Genomic DNA, 27,440 nt, shown 5'->3' on the forward strand with positions numbered 1-27,440 from the left:
AGCGCTTGATGGTTTTTACGACTGCACTTGAAGAAACTTTTCAAAGTTCTTGAAATATTGCATATTGACTGACCTTCATGTCTTAAAATAATGATGAACTGTCTTTTCTCTTTGCTTATTTGAGCTGTTCTTTCCATAATATGGACTTGGTCTTTTACCAAATAGGGCTATCTTCTGTATACTCCCCCTACCTTGTCACAACACAACTGATTGGCTCAAAAGCATTAAGAAGGAAAGAATTTCCACAAATTAACTTTTAACAAGGCACACCTGTTAATTAATCCTCCACTGGATTGGAGTATTGTTTTGTCATGATCGGGGTCCCATTGTGTGACAATGATCCAGGTGACCTTGGCACTCTGCTCTTCCTTGATCTGAAGATTTGTTCAATCAGAGTCAGAGAATAAAAAAATTATCTGGCACAATTTGATGAAAGGAACCAGGGATGGAGTGAGGAGGACAGACAGAGATATACATGGAGGGAAGTAGGGATTCAAATACTTCAAAGGGCAGGATATGTGGCCTCCTGCAGTCTGTTGACTTATAAGGTTCAATGTGTAGGTGGCTCCACTGTGACAGACTGGCTGACTCCAGTGGGCAGCACAACTGGGGAGCTGTAGCCAAAGCCACATCACATGTGGGAGCAGTGAACAGTGCTTGAGCCCAGCTTGGCCTGGGTAACATAATCACTGTCACCTTCAGAAGGACAGGCCACTGAGTAGGGACGGTAGGCAGGCTGGAGGTGGGTGGCTTAGTGGTGCACTCCTTGAGAGAAAGCACAAATTATTTTATACACACACTTAATACTCAGGCCGTGTCCGAAAACCCGTACTTGTGTTCTAAATAGCCTATGCTTGAACATGAGAGATCTAAGGCGTGATATGGATAGATAGGGATGTTGACAATCACAGATTGGAGCAGTGGAGGCTGCTGAGGGGAGGACGGCTCATAGAAATGGCTGGAATGGAGTCAATGGAGTGGTATCAACCACGTCTTTGATGTTTGATACCATTCCATTGACTCCATTCCCGCCATTATTATGAGCCGTCCTCCCCTCAGCATCCTCCACTGGATTGGAGTATGTGAAATTTAGTATGCTTTAAATGCCAGGATGTCATACTCATTTCGGCTTTTCATCTAGTAGAATTCGCTGCACACTATTGAGGAATAGAATCGTCTTTCGAGACTCACGTGTTTGACAACAGCTGATAATCAGCTGAGGGGACCCGCTGTACCAAAATGAACGAATGGCGGGAATCAACGCAATTGCGGATAAGATGACGCATTCTCAGTAGAATGAACCTAGGATTCTGATATTTGTAGCTTACTGCATACATTTTTACTAAATAGTATGTTCTAAATAGTATGTTGTACGATTAGTATGCAGTAAGTAGTGGGCAATCCAGATTTTGGACACGGCCTATCACATACACACTAACATAAACAGAGACTCTCTCGCACACGCATGTACATGCGCACGTGCACACACGGACAGACACATTTTAAATACTTTATTTGCATCCACCAATCAAATTTACATTAAAAAAGGATCCAAACATTTCAGAGGTCACTGTATGCATGGCATTCAAGGGTACAGAAAGCACATCCTTCTCCAAACAGCTAGGCTACCCTCGACAGCTGAAACAGAGCAGTACCTATCCAACTGCTTTGCCCTAGTTTTTGTCAGGCCCACAACCTGGAGGCCACGCACTGCAAGCCTGTGTACATGGCCGAGATTGCCAAATATCAGCGCCACTACCTTGCACCTACACCCGAGGCTGTCCAAGCGTGCCACGAGGGGCTGGTATTTAAGAAGCTTGTCGGCAAAGGAATGCTCCATGCAGCTGTCAAATGAGCAGCCCGCTTCCAAAATGAGCACCTCCCCTCTGGCCTCACCCACAACAAATCAAATCAAATTTTATTGGTCACATACAATTTTTTTTGCAGATGTTATTGCGGGTGTAGCGAAATGCTTGTGTTCCTAGCTCCAACAGAGCAGTAGTATCTAACAATTCACATCAATACACACAAATCTAAAAGTAAAATTATGGAATTAAGAAATATGTAAATATTAGGATGAGCAATGTCGGAGTGGCATTGACTAAAATACAGTAGAATAGAATACAGTATATTCATATGAGATGAGTAAAGCAGTATGAAAACATTATTAAAGTGACTAGTGGTCCATTATTAAAGTGGCCAGTGATTCCATGTCTATGTATATAGGGCAGCAGCCTCTAAGGTGCAGGGTTGAGTAACCGGATGGTAGCCTGTTAGTGATGGCTATTTAACAGTCTGATGGCCTTGAGATAGAAGTTGTTTTTCAGTCTCTCGGTCCCAGCTTTGATGCACCTGTAATCACCTCACCTTCTGGATGATAGCGGGGTGAACAGGGCGTGGCTCAGGTGGTTGATGTCCTTGATGATCTTTTTGGAATTCCTGTGACATCGGGTGCTGTAGGTGTCCTGGAGGGCAGGCAGTGTGCCCCCGGTGATGCGTTGGGCAGACCGCACCACCCTCTGGATAGCGCTGCGGTTGCGGGTGGTGCAGTTGCCGTACCAGGCGGTGATACAGCCCGACAGGATGCTCTCAATTGTGCATCTGTAAAAGTTTGTGAGGGTCTTCAAAAACATCTGGCGTATTTGGCACACAGGAAAATACATCATCAACATCAAACCAGCTTCCTCTTACACAAGAATGTTTATTGATGTCTCACCTTGCTGGCTATCAGGTCGACAAGGTGGTAATGTCTAGCAATGTACAAATCCTTGTATGAACAGCAACCATTCACAACATGGGCAAGAATACAAAATGGGTACCAGAGTGCTAGATTATATTTTGTTGGTAAAACGTGCAGCCTCGTCTTAACAGTAAAGGTGAGAATGTCCTGGCCAATAGCAGCATTCTTGTACATGGAATGGGAGACAGAGTGGCCAACACAGTCCCGAGCAGTGAGTTTCCCCTGCAGCCTCAGGCCAGTCCAGTGTTGCAGTAGCTGCATCCGTCTGATACCAAGGAGTGTTGTCCTGGATGTAGGATGAGAAGTTCCATCATGGGTGACAGAAGCCTCAACAACAACTCAGATGATTTCTGCTCTCTGGGGAAAAGACACACACAAACACACACCACACTGACACACACCATCACATACAAACTCAGACTAATACTATCACATGAATTTAGATTATATTTCCCTTTCTCTCTCTTTCTCCCTCGAGGGCAATTACATACACTCACATTCCATCACATACAGACGTCATCTCACATACACACCATCTAGATATAATATTCTATGATAGGGATATTGGCATAAATGGCATGTGGAAGGATAAGAAGAGAGGGAAGTGCTTGAGGAAAAGAAAGAGTGGCACATACCAGGTAAAAAAATTAACCAAGAGAGATGACAAAGAGAGGGAGGGAGACAGAATATTTCATCCATGATGGAGAAGGCTTGCACGTTTGCATCCAAAGACTTTTGTGATAATTTGGCAGGATTGGTGAGAGCAGTGGAGACAACACTGTTGAGGGATGTTGCTAGGCTACCTTTCATTATGGAAACAATAAAGAATGCAACTTCAGACTTAATGATTTAGAGACAATGACAGAAACCTCTAAGATGAGGGTGAGGAAATGTGTGATCGTCTATTGTCATTCTGTGTGCGGTCCTGTATTGTATAATGCCATATGGTATCACCTTTGTTTGTCAAGTGTGCCAAGCCTACACTCTAAGAATAAAAGGTGATATCTAGAACCTAAAAGGGTTCTTTGGCTGTTCCCATAGGAGAACCCTTTGAAGAACCCTTCTTTTTGGTTCCAGGTAGAACCCAATGGGGACAGCCAAAGAACCCCTTTGGAACCCTTTTTTCTGAGAGTGTATGTTTTGAATTGGTCTTGTGACACAGGCACATGCACATGTAGACACACACAGAGAGAGAGAGAGACTACAACAAATGTTTTGAACGGCACAAATGTTACTGCAATCTCCCAACCCCCCCAGTACCCTCCAGACCACATCTGCTTCTACTGTGACTCACACCTCCTGATGTCAGAGATCCTGTTGCCATGGAGGTCATTATGGCGACAGATGTTGTAGTTTTGCAGCAGCCTAGGGGGCATGAGTTTCTATGAATACCCTCCTTCTGTACTGTGCCCTCCTACTGTGGTGAGTGTGATTGGAAGGAGTTAGGCGCAGGAGGGTAAATCACCGAATACAGAGTTTATTCCGTCGTACACAGTTGCGCTGGATAGCGACAACAAAATACAGGCACAGGGGAAACAATCTACCCCGGCAATACAAGGTACGGGTAGCTCCAACAAAATACAGGCACAGGGGAATAATCTACCCCTGCAATACAAGGTACGAGTAGCTCCACCGAGCTACACTCAACCCACATAAAACAATCACCCACAAGGACAAGGGGGCAGAGGGAACATTTATACACAGACTAATGAGGGAATATGAACCAGGTGTGTGTAATTGACAAGACAAGACAAATGGAATGATGATATATGGGGTGGCAGTGGCAAGTAAGCCGGTGACGACGAACGCTGAAGCCTGCCCGAACAAGGAGGGGAGGCAGCCTCGGCGGAAGTCGTGACAGTACCCCCCTTGACGCACAGCTCCAGCAGTGCGCCGATCCCGGCCTCAGGGACGACCAGGAGCAGGGCGAGCTGCATGGCGACAGTGAAAATCCCGCAACACGGAGGGATCGAGGATATCCCTCACCGGGACCCAGCACCGTTCCTCCGGACCGTAACCCTCCCACTCCACGAGGTACTGAAGGCCCCCCACCCGATGCCTCGAATCCAGGATGGAACGGACAGAGTACGCCAGGGCCCCCTCGATGTCCAGAGGAGGTGGAGGGACCTCCCACACCTCAGACTCCTGGAGCGGACCAGCCACCACTGGCCTGAGGAGAGACACATGAAACGTGGAGTTAATACGGAAATCATGGGGGAGTAATAACCTATAGGTAACCTTGTTATCCAGAATGCCGCAGCCCGTCTGGTGTTCAACCTTCCCAAGTTCTCTCACGTCACCCCCCTCCTCCGCACACTCCACTGGCTTCCAGTTGAAGCTCGCATCCGTTACAAGACCATGGTGCTTGCCTATGGAGCAGTGAGGGGAACGGCACCTCCGTACCTTCAGGCTCTGATCAGTCCCTACACCCAAACGAGGGCATTGCGTTCATCCACCTCTGGCCTGCTGGCTCCCCTTCCTCTGCGGAAGCATAGCTCCCGCTCAGCCCAGTCAAAACTGTTCGCTGCTCTGGCACCCCAATGGTGGAACAAGCTCCCTCACGACGCCAGGACAGCGGAGTCACTCACCACCTTCCGGAGACATTTGAAACCCCACCTCTTTAAGGAATACCTGGGATAGGATAAAGTAATCCTTCTACCCCCCACATTGTAAAGTGGTTATCCCACTGGCTATAGGGTGAATGCACCAATTTGTAAGTCGCTCTGGATAAGAGCGTCTGCTAAATGACGTAAATGTGCCCTTGAGCAAGGCACTTAACCCTAATTACTCCTGTAAGTCGCTCTGGATAAGAGCGTCTGCTAAATGACTAAAATGTAAATGTAAATGTTGTTGATTCTCCTCAGGACTTTGAACGGCCCCACAAACCGCGGGCTCAGCTTCCGGCAGGGCAGGCGGAGGGGCAGATTCCGGGTCGAGAGCCAGACCCGATCCCCCGGTACAAAGACGGGGGCCTCACTGCGGTGACGGTCAGCGTTGGCCTTCTGATGACTGCATGGCACGTTGGAGGTGAATGTGGGCAGCTTCCCACGTCTCCTCCGCGCGCCGAAACCAGTCATCCACCGCAGGAGCCTCGGTCTGGCTCTGGTGCCACGGTGCCAGAACCGGTTGGTAACCTAAAACACATTGGAATGGCGTTTGTAGAGGAGTGACGGAGAGAGTTCTGGGCATATTCTGCCCATGGCAAGAACACCGACCACTCCCCCGGCCGGTCCTGGCAGTAGGACCGCAGGAACCTACCCACATCCTGATTTACCCATTCCACCTGCCCATTAGACTCGGGGTGGAACCCAGAGGTCAGGCTGACCGAGACCCCCAGACGTTCCATGAACGCCTTCCAGACCTTGGATGTGAACTGGGGACCTCGGTCAGACACTATATCCTCTGGTACCCCGTAGTGCCGGAAGATATGTGTAAACAGGGCCTCCGCAGTTTGCAGAGCCGTGGGGAGACCGGGCAGAGGAAGGAGGCGGCAGGCCTTGGAAAAGCGGTCCACAACGATCAGGATGGTGGTGTTACCTTGGGAGAGGGGAAGATCAGTCAGGAATTCAACACTTAGGTGAGACCATGGTCGTTGTGGAACTGGTAAAGGTTGTAACTTACCCGCTGGGAGGTGCCTAGGTGCCTTACTCTGGGCGCACACCGAGCAGGAGGAGACATACACCCTCACGTCCTTAGCCAAGGTAGGCTACCAGTACTTTCCGGTCAGGCAGCGCACTGTACGACCGATACCTGAGTGACCAGAGGAGGGTGACGTGTGTGCCCAGTAGATCAGCCGATCACGGATAAGAGCAGGCACGTACCGCAGCCCAGATGGACACTGAGGTGGAGATGGATCTGTGCGTAATGCCTGCTCTATATCCGCGTCCATCGCCCATACTACCGGCGCCACAATGCAGGAGGCTGGGAGTATGTGGGTGTTGTCTCTGGGCCTCTCCTCTGTGTCATACAGCCGTGACAATGCGTCTGCCTTCACGTTCTTCGTACCCGGGATGTATGACAGTGTAAAATCGAACCGGGTGAAGAATAGGGCCCACCTGGCCTGGCGAGGATTCAGCCCGGATGTACTCCAGGTTACGGTGGTCCGTCCAGACGAGGAAAGGGTGTTTCGCCCCTTCGAACCAGTGCCTCCACACGGTCAAGGCTCAGACAACAGCCAACAGCTCCCGATCACCAACGTCGTAGTTCTGCTCCGCCGGGCTGAGCTTCTTAGAGAAGAAGGCGGAGCTTGGGTGGCGTGCCCGAGCGTTGAGACAGGACAGCGCCTATCCCTGCCTCGGACGCATCCACCTCCACTACGAATGGTAGTGATGGATCGGGGTGGGCCAGTACCGGGGCTGAGGTGAACAGACCCTGCAGTCTGCTGAAGGCCAGGTCAGCCTCAGCAGACCAGCAGAGCCGGGACGGCCCACCCTTCAACAGGGATGTAATGGGAGCTGCGACCTTGCCAAAGCCCCGGATAAACCTCCGATAGTAGTTGGCGAAGCCAAGGAAGCGCTGCACCTCCTTAACCGTGGTTGGAGTCTGCCAATGACGCACGGCTGAAATGCGATCTCCCTCCATCTCCACACCTGAGGTGGTAATGCGGTATCCAAGGAAGGAGACGGACTGCTGGAAAAACATACACTTCTCTGCCTTGGCATGAAGGTCATTTTCCAACAGTCGGGCCAGCACTTTGCGAACCAGGGACACATGCTCGGCGCACGTAGCGGAATACACCAGAATGTCATCGATGTAGACCACTACACCGCGACCAAGCATGTCCCGAAACACCTCGTTCACAAAGGACTGGAAGACGGATAGAGCATTCATCAAACCGTAGGGCATCACCAGGTATTCATAATGCCCTGTGGTTGTGCTGAATGCTGTCTTCCATTCATCCCCCTCTCGGATACGCACCAGGTTGTACGCACTCCTGAGATCTAATTTGGTGAAGAAGCACGCCCCATGCATTGACTCGATCACTGACGGAATGAGGGGGAGAGGATAACTAAATCTAATCATCTCCTTGTTCAGTGGTCGATAATGAATGCAGGGGCACAGACCGCCGTCTTTCTTCTTCACAAAGAAGAAACTCGAGGAGGTGGGTGAAGTGGAGGGACATATATACCCCTGGCGCAGGGACTCGGTGACGTATGTTTCCATAGCCAACGTTTCAGCCTGCGACAGGGGGTAAACATGACTCCTGGGAGGTACAGCGTCTACCCAGAGGTTTATCACGCAATCCCCTGCCCGATGAGGTGGTAACTTGGTAGCCTGCGTTTTTGAAAATGCGTGCACCAAATCGAGGTATTCGGGGGGGAATGCGCACGGTGGAGGTACTGTCTGGACTTTCCACCGTGGTTGCACCTATGGAAACACCTAGACACCTACCCTGACACTCTCGCTACCACCCTGTGAGAACCCTCTGCTGCCATGAGAAGGTGTGGTTGTGGAGTGCTAACCAAGGGATACCTAATACCACAGGGAAAGCAGGGGACTCAATAATAAAAAAAAAAGTGATCTGCTCACAATGAGTCTCCTGGGTAATCATGGTGACTGGTGCAGTAACTTCCTGAACAAACCCGGACCCTAATGGTCGACTATCAAGTGCTCTGATGGGGAATGGAATGGATAGGGGAACCAATGAAATGCCTAGACGGCGTGAGAATGCCCTGTCCATAAAGTTCCCAGCTGTGCCTGAATCGACTAGCGCCTTACACTGGGGAACTACCATGTGATCGTGAAAGTGGATAGGTAGAGTACAGTGTGCAGCAGAGGGCTCTGAACGAGTGTGGGTGTTCGATACCTGGGGTGATGCGAGAGTGCCCTGCCTACCGCCTCCAGGCCCAAAAGAGCGTTGACTACGACGTGTGGTGTACTGTCCCTTCATGCCACCAGAGTGGCACTGTCGCTGTCGTCCTCCGCTCTCTCGGACGGCGGCTCCACCCAGCTCCATCAGCTCGGGATCTGAGTCGGCCGGGATGGGAATGGGAAGACCCCTTCCAGGACGTCCTCTGGCTGCCAGCAGGTTGTCCAAACGGATGGCCATGTCCACCAGTTGCGTGAAGGACAACATGGTGTCCCGGCAGGCTAGCTCCCGTCACACGACCTCCCGCAGATGGCACCGAAATGGTCGATCAGGGCCCGCTCGTTCCACCCGGATCCCGCTGCAAGAGTCCGGAACTCCAAAGTGAAGTCCTGCGCGGTCCTCGTCCCCTGCCTCAGGTGGACAAGCCCTGCTCGCCCACCTGTCGACCTTCGGGCGGGTGATCGAAGACATGCGCTCCTCTCCCGATAGCTGACACTGCTGGTTTGAAGGACTACTTTTTCTAAGGTCAATTGAGCCAGGGTACGGATGAAGATGTGTGTGTGTGTGTGTCACAGGAGGTTGGTGGCACATTAATTGGGGAGGATGGGCTCGTGATAATGGCTTGAGTGGAATGGTATCAAATACCATTCGCTCCGTTCCAGCCTTTATTATTATGAGCAGCGCTCCTCAGTTCCCTGGTAACTCTTTTTAAATTCAGCACAATGTGATTACAATGGCTTGGGTCTGTGTCTGAAAACAGAGTTCTAACCAATACATGATGTTCTTGCAATGAAAACAATAGCACAGTCAGAAGAATGTTTTGCTATTAGAAATCCCTCTATGTTGTACATAATACAATTTAGTTTGCCACTGATGCGTCAATTCATCTTTAATTCAGTCAGTTGTCATGACAACATGGCATCTTCACATTTCCAAGCAGCCTCTTTTGTCATGACACCTGGTGGATGATGTCACACACTCATACACTCATGCTCCTGCCCTCTCACACACACACTCCATAAGAATCATGATGACCATGATTCAGTATATTCTGTCAGTGAAGGTGAGCAATAGTGTTGTCTAATGTATGTCTCTCTTTTTCTGCCCTCTCTTTCTATTTAGCTGGGGGTAAGTGCCCGCACCACATAGACTGTGCCCGTGAGGGGCGGCACTTCTGCAAACCTGGCACCTCCTACTGCGGCCCCTGCCTCACCCCATTGGAGGAGAATGAGGAAGGACAGTGTGTCGCAAGGAAGAGGCGCCATCACCATGGTATGTTGGTCTGGATATTACACACACATTATGCACACACACAAACGGCCCCACAATCTCCATTATAATGTAGGAATGCAAGGGGATTTGGGTAATTACGAAAGATGTTCTTGAAGCTGCTTCAACAGATAGTGATTCAAAGTTTAAAAAGAAGAGTTCAGCACAGGGTCATTTTCTACGTATGTGCAGTGAACATCAATCATCGTCCTTTCCCTGGTTGTGTTTGCATCCCAAAAGGCACCCTATTCCCTACATAGTGCACTACTTTTGACCCCTATGTAGTGCACTACATAGGGAATAGGGTGCCATTTGGGACACAACCTGTGTCAGGCTACAGATTTCTGAGCATCCTGAAATGGGTTATGGGCTTAGGTCAAACACAGTTTGGTCACACAAAGTGGTTCATGAGCTGATGCAGAGAGACTGCTGTTTAATTGGATGCATGTGTGTGTGTGTCTGTGTGTGTCTGTGTGCCTTTGTTGCGGTGTAGCCATGAGTAACTAACTCTGTGCTTTAAGAGTGGGCATAGTGAGCCACAGTGACACAGACTGTGTACACCACTGTCCACAGTGAAAAAGACAGGAAACCCTCACTCCTCCTCTTTCTCCTCCTCCTCCCTCGTTCTCTCAGTCCCCCTCCTTGCTTACCACATTCACTCTCAATCTCCCTCTTCTATTCATTCGATACCCCTCTTTCCTTTACTCTATTGCCTTCCTCATCCATTCCTCTCCTTCCTTCTCCCTATCGATCTCTCCATTCTTCTCTCTCTCCCTCGATCTCTTCATCCCTCTCTCTTTCGCTCTCTGCATCAATCTGTCCATATTTCTCCCTCTCTCTGTGCGCTGTAGTCTGATCCTGTGTTTCTCTAATCCCCCCTCCTGCTGTCCACAGACACATGCCCACCCCCACACATGACCACCGCCTTTAATCACCCAGAGTACTGCATGCATCTCTCTCTCCTCCATTTCTCTCTCTCGCCATCTCCATATCTCTCTCTCTCTTTCTCTCCCTCTGTCCTGCTCTCGCTCCCTTCCAGCTCTCTCTCCCTCTCCCTTTCTCTCTGTTACTCTCGCCTTCCATCTCTCCCTCTCTCTTCCTCTCTCTCTCTCACTCTCTCTGGCTCCCTTCATACAATAATTTAATTCTGTAAAAGCGTTGCTCTGTGGAAATAAATTACATTTTTGATTTTTATTGTCTGCTGATTTTACAATGCATCTGTGGTTTGTGAAAGAAAGAGAGGGAGAGGAGAAATAGAGAGGAAGAGGAAGTGGGAGATATTCTCTCTTACCCTGCCACCTCTACCTTGCCCCACCCTCTCTGTTTCTCTCTCTCTCTCTCTCTCTCTCTCTCTCTCTCTCTCTCTCTCTCTCTCTCTCTCTCTCTCTCTCTCTCTCTCTGTGTGTTTCTCTCCAGGATGAATAATTTAGCTGGGTCTGCAGCAGAGGACATCAGATTAGTGGTCACGGCATCACACAGAGTGATATGAGAGAAAGAAAAATAAGAGAGGATGAAAAGGAGAGCGAGAACTTTGTTTGAGGAGGGAGTGTTTCAACCTAGTAGCATCTAATTTGCAGAAATTCTGACACAAAGAAGAAGATGTAGTGTGTGTAGTGTTAGGGCGAGGTTGGCCATGGGGTTGTGGTGGTATGTTGTGGTGTGAATCTTTACAATATTGCCAATTTTGACTTTGCAGCTGGCCTATCTAAGGGGAAATCGCTCAGTTCTGCATTAAGGACAAGACTTAAAACAATAAACATCAACCTGTATATAACGCACTATTTTTGACAAGGGCCCATATGTTGCCATTTGGGATGCAGTCCCTATTTACAGGATTAGGTGTACATCAATGGAGATTTACTCCTAATCAGAGAGATCAGCAATCCGGACATGTCACCATCCAAAGCCTTACCTTTTATGTTCCTTTTACATGCTAAACATATTTGTGCTTATTTTTAGCATGATCTTATCTCCATAGGCTGTATCTATTGAGGAAGCTTATGGATGTTTTTTCCAGGACACAGACAGTGGGGAGAACAAGTATTTGATACACTGCCGATTTTGCAGGTTTTCCTACTTACAAAGCATGTAGAGGTCTGTAATTTTTTATCAAAGGTACACTTCAACTGTGAGAGACGGAATCTAAAACAAAAATCCAGAAAATCACATTGTATGATTTTTAAGTAATTCATTTGCATTTTATTGCATGACATAAGTATTTGATACATCAGAAAATCTGAACTTAATATTTGGTACAGAAACCTTTGTTTGCAATTACAGAGATTTTATCCCTGATGTCCTTACACAGCTCTCTGGTCTTGGCCATTGTGGAGAGGTTGGAGTCTGTTTGATTGAGTGTGTGGACAGGTGTCTTTTATACAGGTAACGAGTTCAAACAGGTGCAGTTAATACAGGTAATGAGTGGAGAACAGGAGGGCTTCTTAAAGAAAAACTAACAGGTCTGTGAGAGCCGGAATTCTTACTGGTTGGTAGGTGATCAAATACTTATGTCATGCAATAAAATGCAAATGAATTACTTAAAAATCATACAATGTGATTTTCTGGATTTTTGTTTTAGATTCCGTCTCTCACAGTTGAAGTGTACCTATGCTAAAAATTACAGACCTCTACATGCTTTGTAAGTAGGAAAACCTGCAAAATCAGCAGTGTATCAAATACTTGTTCTCCCCACTGTATAGACAGACGCTGTTGTCCATGGAGAGATAAACCCATCCAGACACAGCAGGACCAGAGAGGGGCTTATGTGTGACCCAGCGGAGCAGAAACGGATACATTATTCAATCTAGCAACCCGGATGTCTTAGACTATGTATGAGAGAGCAGCAGGATGCACGTCAGTATATACCACAGGAGGTTGGTTGCACCTTAATTGGGGAGGACAGGCTCGTGATAATGGCTGGAGGGGAATTAGTGGAATGGTATCAGATACATCAAACACATGGTTTGATGCCATTCCATTTGCTCCGTTCCAGCCATTATTAAGAGCCGTTCTCCCCTCAGAAGCCTCCACTGGTATACACAAAATAAGAAAACACACTCTCCACAGCAACATGTAATACACACATTTACGAATTTACACGTGGTCCTCTGTAGCTCAATTGGTAGAGCATGGCGCTTGTAACGCCAGGGTAGTGGGTTCGATCCCCGGGACCACCCATACGTAAAAATGTATGCACACATGACTGTAAGTCGCTTTGGATAAAAGCGTCTGCTAAATGGCATATTATTATTATTATTACACAAACGCAAACAAACACACACTCGCATACATGAGCATACCTCTTGTTTTCTCTTTCACACACACACACACACACACACACACACACACACACTAATACACATATATGTGAGTGTAGGTGCCATACTTTGTAGGTTGGTAGGTAAAGTTGTCATGGGTAGGTACCACAGGGGGCTGGTGAGGGGAGCTTATAATAATGGTTGAATGGAGTTAATGGAATGTTATGAAGCACTTGGAAACTGTGTTTGATGTGTTTGATACAATTCCATTAACTCTGTTCCAGCCATTACTATGAGCTGTCCTCCCCAATTAAGGTGCCACCAGCCACCTGTGGTAGGTACAATATGTATCTTCTCAGAAAGGGAAGAGTAGTACTGTTATTCATTGGTTTTACAGTGGCCGCCATGAGGAGCAGAGGTGAGAGGGTGAGTGAACAGTACTCTTTGTGTGTGTAAGACAAGCCTGTGTTTGACATCAAGGCGTACGCTCCCATAGGTAAACACTCCATGCCTTGGAGCTATGGGCTCTGTCTGGTAATAAGGCTGACAACCAGTCAGGAGAACTGGATATGTATACACACAGTATGTACTGAGGGCAGAGCTCTACCCAGAGACAGGGACAGGTACCTGTGTGCATGCTTACGTGTGGTCATCAACAGCAGGTAAAGCTGTGGTCAAACTGACCCCTCCATAGTCAGACCTATAGGCTAATAATATATTAGGAGCTGGACATGGGAACAGGGACAGGGAGACCCTCTAGAGATGGGGAGAGAAGGGGTGCGGGGAGGGATGACACACAGGGGGCTAAGCAAAGCTAATGAAGCTCTCTAATGGAGCCTAATGACAGCTGTTGACAATCCATTAGGAATTAGGGATGTTATTCAATGGCATGCTGTTAGTTGATTCAGTGTGGAACTCCGACTATGTTAGTCCTGATGGGAAATGCGTTGAGAAGTCATTGAGTTGAGTGATAGTGATGTTCATTTAAAAATAGTAAAGTCCTTGTGATTTATTTCAATATTCCCTTTAACATGGTGACTACTAGGGTTGATGGAATTTGATAGACACCTGTACATGGTGACACTCATAGTAGCTATGTAAAACATTTATAAAATTACACCGAAACTGCCTGTTTACATCACAGCTGTCGTGCAGCTATAGCTTCTTCTTGACCACACATGGTAAAGCTTGTTGACCCAAGTTCCATCCTACTATTCCATCCTCAACAACCCATTTCTCTCTCTCCATGGTGACACTCATATAATAATATAATATGCCATTTAGCAGATGCTTTTATCCAAAGCGACTTACAGTCATGCGTGCATACATTTTGTGTATGGGTGGTCCCGGGGATCGAACCCACTACCTTGGCGTTACAAGCGCCGTGCTCTACCAGCTGAGCTACAGAGGACCACATAGTAGCTATGTAAAACACAGCATAAAACACCTTTAAGTTAATTATTCCCGAGTACTCTTGGGAGTTTGGTGTTCAGGAATAATTAACTTAAAGGTGTTTTATGCTGTGTTTTACATAGCTACTATGAGTGTCACCATGGAGAGAGAGAAATGGGTTGTTGCAGTGTTGAGGATGGCCAAGTACCTCTGACCGAAATATAGGCTTGGGTCAACAAGCTTTACCATGTGTGGTCAAGAAGAAGCTATAGCTGCAAACATTCCAGAGAAAATGATTGCCCATCTAACCTAGTGCACTATATGGAGGAGGTCCGATTGAAAATACTAACCTGCACATTGTTCTCATAGCCACAAGAGGGCAGCAATATACCCTAAGAATGAACCCCTGAGAAATTCCCCACTCCCTGAGAAATATTAGTCAGCAAACCACATTTCCATCCAGTTTTTATGTAAGTAAAGTCATATCGTCTAAAAAAAAAATCACGACAGCTGTGATGTAAACAGGCAGTTTCGGTGTAATTTTATAAATGCCAACAGATCATTTGTTTGTTCGACATGGGATCTTTTTGTTTCGGTAAAATTCATTTTGCGGGAAATGGCGGTGGAAACGAAGTAAATTTGGAGTCACGTGATGATATGGTGTGAGGTCCTCCCACTACGACTCGTGAAACCATGCAGTTTATTATGCTACAAATTAAATAAGTTATGATGAACTTCACAGGGTGGTGAAAGAGCACTGTGATTAGGTCTTATTCTGCTGAAATGATGATCTATGCTTGACTGCCGTTTGACAAATACAAATATTCTCCCTCTTATCCATAATAATCTCATGTAGACTAGACAACCCGCACAGCCTATCTGCACTGTATCTGTAAACTGTTGGCTAGAGCGCAGGTGCCAAGACCAGAGTAGGCACATTTGCTATTTAACGCAACAGTTCTTGTGACAACACTATCAGTAGAGTTGAAAATGTGATGGAAACACATTGAACTTTAGATTTTTATTCGGTACATGAAAACTTGAGAAAAAGTACATTTTATGTGCACTACATCATCACCCACTGATTTTTTTATCTACAACAAGTCCATTTGAAGTAAATATACTACTAATGGAAACATTTGCATATTTTTTTATGCCGATTCTAGAATATCTGCATGAAAAGCTGTTGCCAATTGGATGGAAACCTAGCTAGTGAGACTCATATTTCTGTACTATTGGAAGCCATGTATTGATGAAGTAATGCATACTGTTTGCTCATGTGTGGGTCTGAATTCAACAATTTGGTCAGGTATTATACTCATTCAATCTGGTAAACAATTAGAAAAAAGTGTCAGTAAGTTTAATTTACATATCCGGTAGATACTTTTATTCAGTGCGCCTTCAAGAACCATTCATTCAGTTCAAAAACAAGAGTAGGGCAGCCCCTTTGACTGGAAATACAAATGACAGATTCTGTCTTTATGTTGTGATGGGAAATGATAGGTAACTGACTCACTGTTTAGTGTTTGTTTGCAGAAACAAACATCCCTCTTCTTCTTCTACTTCTATGATATCATGGCAGTCCGCAAACAAACATTTAAGGTGCATGCCGCCACCTACTGTGTTGGAGTGTGCGATCAATCATGGTCTGCCTATTCTGTACTACTAAGAAAATACAATAAAAAACCAAATAAATCCCTACTAACCCCTAACCCCCCCACCTTTTCTCAATTTCCTCCATTTCGTCCACACTAATCGCTGCCATTTCCAACCCGAGCGCGTTATCAAGCCCTCTCTCACCCGCGCTAAAGGCTAGAGCACCTTACATCCTTCTAGGCACCTCTCGGGGTTATGGTTCATTATCAACCTGGTGCCAAAACCTCCTCTCTGATGCACGGAGAGGTGTATGCTTAGTCAGTGTGGGAGGGTTTACTGACACACACATCCATTTCCCCGTTCTTGTTTTCTCTAGCTACTATACACTCCCACTCAAACAAACATATACAAATACATACCCTTATGCTCACTGATTATTCTATGTACCCTCTCAGTCAAGTACTCATACCAACACAATATCTCAGGAATGTTCTCATTTTCTTTCAAATTTTGTCATTTTCCTCAAACTTTTAAGTTAGCTAACAAAGTAGGGTAGAAATAGTGCTCTTGCTGGCAGGTACACTGGCACACTTGGAGCGCTCCACCACCTGCAAAGTACAGATGGCATGACCCGCCCCCACTGACACCTGCTGTGGATCACACTAAATGGCCAGGGATAGAGGGGGGTGAGAAAGTAACAAAGCACAGAGTGAAAGTGCTGTCTCATCATATCACGCACATTACCACTGCCAGATGGCTACCCTTCTGGAGAGGACAACACCTTAATCATTAATAACACAGAGCTCACGCTAATACAAACACAATGAGACATTACTAAGCATAGTCAAAGAAGTGGCTTAGTCGGTGATATGGCTCATGATGTCTTACTATAGTAATTAAATATTGAATCTGAATCATATTTAGCTTATCATGTAAACAGTGTAGAATTCCCTGGTCTTTTGGAGTACCTTTTGGGAGGGAGAGATGAGCCATTTATCATCACCATTAGCACTCAACTGAGTGAGATTTAGGGACTTGTGTGTGAGAGGGAGCAGGGCCGAGGCAGGGGGGCGGGGTGATTGCACAAGCCCCCTGCGGTGCTTCAACCCCTGGCCACACACACACTATGTATACCGGTAACCAGGGAGAACTCTGGCCCAGTCCTGGAATGTGGCCTACTGTCTGGCCAAAAGAGCTGTTAAACAACACCCTGGCTTTGTCTCTCTTTCACTGTGTCCCAAACAAACAACACACCGGCACACTCTCTGTCTATCACACAAACACATATACACACACACACTCACTGGCTCGCTCATGGGTTGCTTCATTTACATTTTTACATTTTAGTCATTTAGCAGATGCTCTTATCCAGAGCGACTTACAGTTAGTGAGTGCATACATACAGTGGGGAAAAAAAGTATTTAGTCAGCCACCAATTGTGCAAGTTCTCCCACTTAAAAAGATGAGAGATGCCTGTAATTTTCATCATAGGTACACGTCAACTATGACAGACAAATTGAGAAAAAAAATTCCAGAAAATCACATTGTAGGATTTTTAATGAATTTATTTGCAAATTATGGTGGAAAATAAGTATTTGGTCACCTACAAACAAGCAAGATTTCTGGCTCTCACAGACCTGTAACTTCTTCTTTAAGAGGCTCCTCTGTCCTCCTCTCGTTTCCTGTATTAATGGCACCTGTTTGAACTTGTTATCAGTATAAAATACACCTGTCCACAACCTCAAACAGTCACACTCCAAACTCCACTATTGCCAAGACCAAAGAGCTGTCAAAGGACACCAGAAACAAAATTGTAGACCTGCACCAGGCTGGGGAAGACTGAATCTGCAATAGGTAAGCAGCTTGGTTTGAAGAAATCAACTGTGGGAGCAATTATTAGGAAATGGAAGACATACAACACCACTGATAATCTCCCTCGATCTGGGGCTCCACGCAAGATCTCACCCCGTGGGGTCAAAATGATCACAAGAACGGTGAGCAAAAATCCCAGAACCACACGGGGGGACCTAGTGAATGACCTGCAGAGAGCTGGGACCAAAGTAACAAAGCCTACCATCAGTAACACACTACGCCGCCAGGGACTCAAATCCTGCTGTGTCCCCCTGCTTAAGCCAGTACATGTCCAGGCCCGTCTGAAGTTTGCTAGAGTGCATTTGGATGATCCAGAAGAGGATTGGGAGAATGTCATATGGTCAGATGAAACCAAAATATAACTTTTTGGTAAAAACTCAACTCGTCGTGTTTGGAGTACAAAGAATGCTGAGTTGCATCCAAAGAACACCATACCTACTGTGAAGCATGGGGGTGGAAACATCATGCTTTGGGGCTGTTTTTTCTGCAAAGGGACCAGGACGACTGATCCGTGTAAAGGAAAGAATGAATGGGGCCATGTATCGTGAGATTTTGAGTGAAAACCTCCTTCCATCAGCAAGGGCATTGAAGATGAAACGTGGCTGGGTCTTTCAGCATGACAATGATCCCAAACACACCGCCCGGGCAACGAAGGAGTGGCTTCGTAAGAAGCATTTCAAGGTCCTGGAGTGGCCTAGCCAGTCTCCAGATCTCAACACCATAGAAAATCTTTGGAGGGGAGTTGAAAATCCGTGTTGCCCAGCGACAGCCCCAAAACATCACTGCTCTAGAGGAGATCTGCATGGAGGAATGGGCCAAAATACCAGCAACAGTGTGTGAAAACCTTGTGAAGACTTACAGAAAACGTTTGACCTGTGTCATTGCCAACAAAGGGTATATAACAAAGTATTGAGAAACTTTTTTGTTATTGACCAAATACTTATTTTCCACCATAATTTGCAAATAAATTCATTAAAAATCCTACAATGTGATTTTCTGGAATTTCTTTTCTCATTTTGTCTGTCATAGTTGACGTGTACCTATGATGAAAATTACAGGCCTCTCTCATCTTTTTAAGTGGGAGAACTTGCACAATTGGTGGCTGACTAAATACTTTTTTTCCCCACTGTATACAGTGAGGGAAAAAAATATTTGATCCCCTGCTGATTTTGTACGTTTGCCCACTGACAAATAAATGGTCAGTCTATAATTTTAATGGTAGGTTTATTTGAACAGTGAGAGACAGAATAACAACAAAAAAATCCAGAAAAACAAATGTAAATTTTTTTATAAATTGATTTGCATTTTAATGAGGGAAATAAGTATTTGACCCCCTCTCAATCAGAAAGATTTCTGGCTCCCAGGTCTCTTTTATACAGGTAACGAGCTGAGATTAGGAGCACACTCTTAAAGGGAGTGCTCCTAATCTCAGCTTGTTACCTGTATAAAAGACACCTGTCCACAGAAGCAATCAATCAATCAGATTCCAAACTCTCCACCATGGCCAAGACCAAAGAGCTCTCCAAGGATGTCAGGGACAAGATTGTTGACCTACACAAGGCTGGAATAGGCTACAAGACCATCGCCAAGCAGCTTGGTGAGAAGGTGACAACAGTTGGTGCGATTATTCACAAATGGAAGAAACACAAAATAACTGTCAATCTCCCTCGGTCTGGGGCTCCATGCAAGATCTCACCTCGTGGAGTTGCAATGATCATGAGAACGGTGAGGAATCAGCCCAGAACTACACGGGAGGATCTTGTCAATGATCTCAAGGCAGCTGGGACCATAGTCACCAAGAAAACAATTGGTAACACACTATACCGTGAAGGACTGAAATCCTGCAGCGCCCGCAAGGTCCCCCTGCTCAAGAAATCACATATACAGGGCCGTCTGAAGTTTGCCAATGAACATCTGAATGATTCAGAGGAGAACTGTGTGAAAGTGTTGTGGTCAGATGAGACCAAAATCGAGCTCTTTGGCATCAACTCAACTCGCCGTGTTTGGAGGAGGAGGAATGCTGCCTATGACCCCAAGAACACCATCCCCACCGTCAAACATGGAGGTGGAATCATTACGCTTTGGGGGTGTTTTTCTGCTAAGGGGACAGGACAACTTCACCACATCAAAGGGACGATGGACGGGCCATATACCATCAAATCTTGGGTGAGAACCTCCTTCCCTCAGCCAGGGCATTGAAAATGGGTCGTGGATGGGTATTCCAGCATGACAATGACCCAAAACACACGGCCAAGGCAACAAAGGAGTGGCTCAAGAAGAAGCACATTAAGGTCCTGGAGTGGCCTAGCCAGTCTCCAGACCTTAATTCCATAGAAAATCTGTGAAGGGAGCTGAAGGTTCGAGTTGCCAAAAGTCAGCCTCAAAACCTTAATGACTTGGAGAAGATCTGCAAAGAGGAGTGGAACAAAATCCCTCCTGAGATGTGTGCAAACCTGGTGGCCAACTACAAGAAACATCTGACCTCTGTGATTGCCAACAAGGGTTTTGCCACCAAGTACTAAGTCATGTTTTGCAGAGGGGTCAAATACTTATTTCCCTCATTAAAATGCAAATCAATTTATAGCATTTTTGACATGTGTTTTTCTGGATTTTGTTGTTGTTATTCTGTCTCTCACTGTTCAAATAAGCCTACCATTAAAATTATAGACTGATCATGTCTTTGTCAGTGGGCAAATGTACAAAATCAGCAGGGGATCAAACACTTTTTCCCCTCACTGTCCTGTACTGGCATCCCGAGGGAATCGAACCCACAACACTGGCGTTGCAAGCGCCATGCTCTACCAACTGAGCTACACAGGGCCATGCACTCGCAGTCACACAACAGGATGTCCTGTTTCTTCTAATGCTTGCTCTTTCACACCCACACTCTGTTCTCAGTTATATGGTTACCACCTTAAATGAAATTTTTGGCAAAAAGGCAAACTCCCCTCCATCATTCATTGAATCAGGTGGCTCATTCATCACAAAACCCACTGATATTGCCAACTACTTTAATGATTTTTTCATTGGCAAGATTAGCAAATTTAGGCATGAAATGCCAGCAACAAACGCCGACACTACACATCCAAGTATAACTGACCAAATTATGAAAGACAAGCATTGTAATTTAGAATTCTGAAAAGTGAGTGTGGAAGAGGTGAACAAATATTATTTTCTATCAACAAAGACAAGCCACCTGGGTCTGACAACTTGAATGGAAAATTACTGAGGATAATAGCGGACGATATTGCCACTCCTATTTGCCATATATATATATATATATATATATATATATATATATATATTTTTTTTTTTATATCTTCAATCTAAGCCTACAACAAAGTGTGTGCGCTCAGGCCTGGAGTGAAGCAAAAGTCATTCCGCTACCCAAGAATAATAAAGCCCCCTTTACTGGCTCAAATAGCCAACCAATCAGCCTGTTACCAACCCTTAGTAAACTTTTGGGAAAAAATGATGTTTAACCAGATACAATACTATTTTACAGAAAACAAATTGACAACAGAATTTCAGCATGCTTATAGGGAAGGACATTCAACATGCATGGCACTTACACAAATGACTGATGATTGGCTGAGAGAAATTTATGATAAAAAGATTGTGGGAGCTGTTTTGTTAGACTTCAGTGCGGCTTTTGACATTATCGATCATAGTCTGCTGCTGGAAAAACGTGTGTTATGGCATTACACCCCCTAGGATATTGTGGATAAAGAGTTACCTGTCTAACAGAACACAGAGGGTGTTCTTTAATGGAAGCCTCTCCAACATAATCCAGGTAGAACCAGGAATTCCCCAGTGCAGCTGTCTAGGACCCTTACTTTTTTCAATCTTTACTAATGACATGCCACTGGCTTTAAGTAAAGCCAGTGTGTCTATGTATGCGGATGACTCAACACTATACACATCAGCTACTACAGCGAGTGAAATTACTGCAACACTTAACAAAGAGCTGCAGTCAGTTTCAGAATGGGTGGCAAGAAATAAGTTAGTCCTAAATATTTCAAAAACTAAAAGCATTGTATTTGGGACAAATCATTCACTAAACTCTAAACCTCAATTAAATATTGTATGCAACACTAGCTAAGATGGGGATAAGTCTGTCAATAATAAAGAGCTGCTCAGCCTTCTTAACAACACTATCAAGGTCCTACAGGCCCTAGTTTTGTCGCACTTGGACTACTGTCCAGTTGTCTGTTCAGGTGCCACAAAGAGGGACTTAGGACAATTACAATTGGCTCAGAACAGGGCAGCAAGGCTGGCCCTTAAATGTACACAGAGAGCTAACATATCAATATCTCATGGCTCAAAGTAGAGGAGAGATTGACTTCATCACTACTTGTTCTTGTAAGAAGTATTGACACGCTGAATGCACCAAGCTGTTTTTTTTAACTACTAAAACACAGCTCGGACACAATGCATACCCCACAAGACATGCCACCAGAGGTCTCTTCACAATCCCAAAGTCCAGAGCAGACTATGGGAGGCGCACAGTACTACATAGAGCCATGGCTACATGAAACTCTATTCCACAGCAGGTAACTGATGCAAGCAGTAGAATCAGATTTTAAAAAAACAGATAAGAATATACCTTATGGATCAGCGGGGACTGTGAATAGACACACACTCAGGCACAGACACACGCATACACATACACATGATAAAACACGCACTTTATACACACGTACACATGGATTTTTTTTTATTGTAGATATGTGGTAGTAGAGTAGTGGCCGAGGGCACACACTTAATGTGTTGTGAAAGTCATGATGAAATGTAATGTCATGTAATATTTTTAATTGTATATAACTGCCTTAATGTTGCCAGACCCCAGGAAGAGTAGCTGCTGCCTTGGCAGGAACTAATGGGGATCCTTAATAAATACAAATTCAAAACTCACAAATGTAGAAGCACAATACATACATTTAAGAAGAGATCCTGAACAAAGGTATGATGTTCATACAGACTCACTCTTATATCTGCCGATGTCTTTCTCCTCAGGTAAAGTGACAGCCTTTTCTGATCTAGATGAAGAGATTGACTTCCTTCACTCAGTCATTGCCAAGCAGGAAGTGTCAGAGGTCAAACAATCAAAACAATCAGGTGAGCCTTATGTTCCATATGCATTTTTATGCATTTTATTACATGTTTTTGTTAGTTTTCTATAGATGTGTGTCGCTATATATAAAACGTTATCTATACCACAATAATAACAATGTCTCTGTCTTTCTCTTTCGCTCTCTTACTCTCTCTCTCTCTCTCCCAGACACCCCCTCCAAGGCAGTTCCTATGACTCAGACAAAGTCTCCCAGACAGAGAGGCCAGGCCCAACCCTCGGAGGAGCAGCCCACCACCGCCCACCCCTCTACCCGGACCCCGCAGCCTGCCACTGGGGCTCTGGAGAGGGTGGGACCGGGAGGACCTGGAGGCCCCATAGCCATCCCATACCCCTCCAAGGACAGTCTCCTTGTCAGTAAGTGTCTTTATTAGTTGAAAGTAGGGACACGTTTATGGCGTGAGAGCAGCATGGAGCACCCAGGCCAGCTCTACTAAGCCGGTTTAGGATGACACAAATATACAAAGCTATTTATAAGGGAATAGGTTTGTAAGTGGTTCGATTTCATCTGCAGTCACACACAATTTCATAATTTCTCCTCCTTTTATGTGTAACTTGTCTTCAATCTATCCTCTTCTCTGTTTATGTCCACCTCTGCAGTTATGATCTCTGTGTGTCTCATCGTTGGCACTGTGGCCCTGATCTTGGCTACAGTTTGCTGGGTCAGGTAAGACTTCAGACAGTAACAATATCATTATGTTATTATTTAATTTGACAACTAAGATGTGCTAGACTCCTTTCTATTGTTTTACTGTCAAGTGTTGTTTTTGTTAGAGCATGTTGAATAATTTCCCAACACATTTTATGAAGGATAGATTTAAGCACTGCACTGTTATTTGCATCCCAAATGGCACCCTACTGCCTATGGTGCACTTTTGACCAGGACCCATATAGCTTTGGTCATTTGGTAGTGCACTATATAGGGGATAGGGTGCCATTGGGACGCATCAAGGATGAAGTGAAGTGCACTGCACTGCACTGTTAGGATGCATCCCAAATGGCACCCTACTCCCTATAGTGCACTACTTTTGACCAGGGACCATAAGGCTCTGGTCAAATGAAGTGCACTATATAGGGAATATCGTGCTATTGGGAAGTATCCTTAGTCCATAATGCAGATGTTTTTTTATATATTTTGCCTGCTGTTCCTTCTCCAGTCTCTCTGGTCTCCCGAGTGGCGCAGTGGTCTAAGGCACTGCATCGCAGTGCTAGCTGTGCCACTAGAGATCCTGGTTCGAATCCAGGCTCTGCTGTAGCCGGCCGCAACCGGGAGACCAATGGGGCGGCGCACAATTGGCCCAGCGTTGTCCAGGGTAGGGGAGGGAATGGCAGGCAGGGAGGTAGCTCAGTTGATAGAGCATGGCGTTTGCAACGCCAGGGTTGTGGGTTCGTTTCCCACGGGGGGCCAGTATGAAAATAATAATGTATGCACTAACTGTAAGTCGCTCTGGATAAGAGCGTCAGCTAAATGACGTAAATGTAAATGTAAATGTCTCTAATGGCTCAGAATAATGTTGCCCCCTACAGGTTACAGAAGGAATCACATCTGGCCCAGAAGATAGATTACCCTGCATTTGGAAGCAATGGAAATGGAACAGCCAACAGGACTTCAGTAAGTACATTGTCCCGCATGGGGCACCGTACATCCACCTCATCTAAATACATTAGGAGTCTATTTCCTATTACCCATACCCAGATTAGACCCTTTTCTCTTTGGTCCTCTATTGTTTCCACAAGCAAGGGGGGAGGCCGATGACATGAAAGCAAACCCATCAGACCAACTCCTTGAATGGCCAACTCTTGAAGTTTGTAATTGTGTCCAAAAAACACAATTTTGCTCAAAACATATTTGTGTACCCATAAGTGTGTGTACATTACTGTATTTATACTTGGGATATTGTTTTTCAACAGGGAAAGTTCAAAGATAGCTGAAGTCCTGGACTAGGAAGCACTTTGAATATAAAATCCCTATATTGAACATGCATTTTAGACCAGGATTAGCCTCCACCTATGTCCGGGAAACCAGCCCTATATGTGTGTAAATAAGGGACTAGGCTATTTTTTGTATGATTTATTTCCTTCTGTCAATGTGATTTTACCACAGGATGTCTGTGACGTAAGCGTCCTGTTTTCAGGCTTTGCCTCTGCTCTGCTTTTCCGCCCCACTGAGGGTGGTTTTCATGGCTCTCCTTCTCTCCTTTTCCCTTTTCTCCTCAGTCGGGGGATAAGAAGTTGGCCCAGAGTGCTCAGATGTACCACTACCAGCATCAGAAACAGCAGATGCTCTCCATGGAAAAGTGAGCTCTACCTGTCCGACAATTCAGTTCCACTCAAATATGAATACACACACATATTCATCCTGGTGAAGGTATAATGGCGCTGGAGGAGATGGCTGCCGTTTTACGGGCTCCAATCGTGCTATTGTGTGTGTGTGTTTTTTTGCGTTATTTGTAACTTATTTTGTACATAATGTTTCTGCCACTGTCTCTTTTGACCGAAAATAGCTTCTGGATATCAGGACAGTGATTACTCACCTCGTCCTGGACAAAGATTTTTTATTTAATGAGTCGGACGCGAAGGATTTACTTCAGACACCCGACAAGGCCCAAATCCCTGTCATTCGCAGGAGAAAGAGACGGAGATATCAGGGACGTAGGTCGGGGTGCCTTGTAAGGATCCAACGGCGAGTGGGTAATCTGCCTCTACCGTCTGTCCTATTAGCCAACGTACAATCATTGGATAACAAAATAGATGAGCTACGATCACAAATATCCTACCAACTTATGTTTCACCGAGTCGTGGTTGAACAATGACATGGATAATATACAGCTGGCAGGGTTTACGCTGCATTGGCAAGATAGAACAGCTGCCTCCAGTAAGACAAGGGCTGGCAGTCTGTGTATATTTGTAAACAACAGCTGGTGCACGAAATCTAATATTAAGGAAGTCTCAAGGTTTTGCTCGTCTGAGGTAGAGTATCTCATAGTAAGCTGTAGACCACACTGTTTACCAAGAGCGTTTTCATCTATATTTTTCGTAGCTGTCTATTTACCACCACAAACTGATGCTGGCACTAAGACCGCACTCAATGAGCTGTATAAGGCCATAAGCAATCTGACCATAATTATATCCCCCTGATTCCTGCTTACAAGCAAAAACTAAAGCAGGAAGCACCAGTGACTCGGTCAATAAAGAAGTGGTCAGATGATGCAGATGCTAAGCTACAGGACTGTTTTGCTAGCACAGACTGGAATATGTTTTGGGATTCTTCTGATGGCATTGAGGAGTACACCACATCAGTCACTGGCTTCATCAATAAGTGCATCGATGATGCCGTCCCCACAGTGACCGTACGTACATACCCCAACCAGAAGCCATGGATTACAGGCAACATCCGCACTGAGCTAAAGGGTAGAGCTGCCACTTTCAAGGAGCGGGACTCTAACCAGAACACTTATAAGAAATCCCACTATGCCCTCTGACGAACCATCAAACAGGCAAAGCGTCAATACATGACTAAGATTGAATCGTACTACACCTGCTCCGACGCTCGTCGGATGTGGCAGGGCTTGCAAACTATTACAGACTACAAAGGGAAGCACAACCGCGAGCTTCCCAGTGACACGAGCCTACCAGACGAGCTAAATTACGTCTATGCTCGCTTCGAGGCAAGCAACACTGAAGCATGCATGAGAGCATCAGCTGTTCCGGACGACTGTGTGATCACGCTCTCCGTAGCCGATGTGAGTAAGACCTTTTAAACAGGTCAACATTCACAAGGCCACAGAGCCAGACGGATTACCAGCACGTGTACTCCGAGCATGCGCTGACCAACTTGTAAGTGTCTTCACTGACATTTTCAACCTGTCCCTGACTGAGTCTGTAATACCAACGTGTTTCAAGCAGACCACCATAGTCCCTGTGCCCAAGAACACTAAGGTAACCTGCCTAAATGACTCCGTAGCACTCATGTCTGTAACCATGAAGTGATTTGAAAGACTGGTCATGGCTCACATCAACACCATTATCCCAGAAACCCTAGACCCACTCCAATTTGCATACCGCCCCAACAGATCCACAGATGATGCAATCTCTATTGCACTCCATACTGCCCTTTCCCACCTGGACAAAAGGAACACCTTTGTGAGAATGCTATTCATTGACTGCAGCTCAGCATTCAATACCATAGTGCCCTCTAAGCTCATCACTAAGCGAAGGACCCTGGGACTAAACACCTCCCTCTGCAACTGGATCCTGGACTTCCTGACGGGCCGCCCCCAGGTGGTAAGGGTAGGTAACAACACATCTGCCACGTTGATCCTCAACACGGGGGCCCCTCAGGGGTGCGTGCTCAGTCCCTTCCTGTACTCCCTG

General features: G+C 45.8%; 1 protein-coding gene across 1 annotated transcript in view; it reads left to right on the forward strand.

The window, feature by feature from the left end:
- Nucleotides 1-27,440, forward strand: part of LOC121582594 (neural proliferation differentiation and control protein 1) — a 43,474-nt gene that overhangs the window by 14,283 nt on the left and 1,751 nt on the right. The window contains exons 2-7 of the mRNA XM_041898509.2: nt 9,672-9,821; nt 22,952-23,053; nt 23,217-23,423; nt 23,667-23,733; nt 24,594-24,678; nt 25,284-25,363. Of these exons, the coding sequence (XP_041754443.1) occupies nt 9,672-9,821; nt 22,952-23,053; nt 23,217-23,423; nt 23,667-23,733; nt 24,594-24,678; nt 25,284-25,363 (691 nt within the window). The remainder of the gene's footprint in view (nt 1-9,671; nt 9,822-22,951; nt 23,054-23,216; nt 23,424-23,666; nt 23,734-24,593; nt 24,679-25,283; nt 25,364-27,440) is intronic.

This window comes from Coregonus clupeaformis, chromosome 15, assembly GCF_020615455.1.
Source record: "Coregonus clupeaformis isolate EN_2021a chromosome 15, ASM2061545v1, whole genome shotgun sequence".
In the NCBI taxonomy this organism is placed as follows: domain Eukaryota; kingdom Metazoa; phylum Chordata; class Actinopteri; order Salmoniformes; family Salmonidae; genus Coregonus; species Coregonus clupeaformis.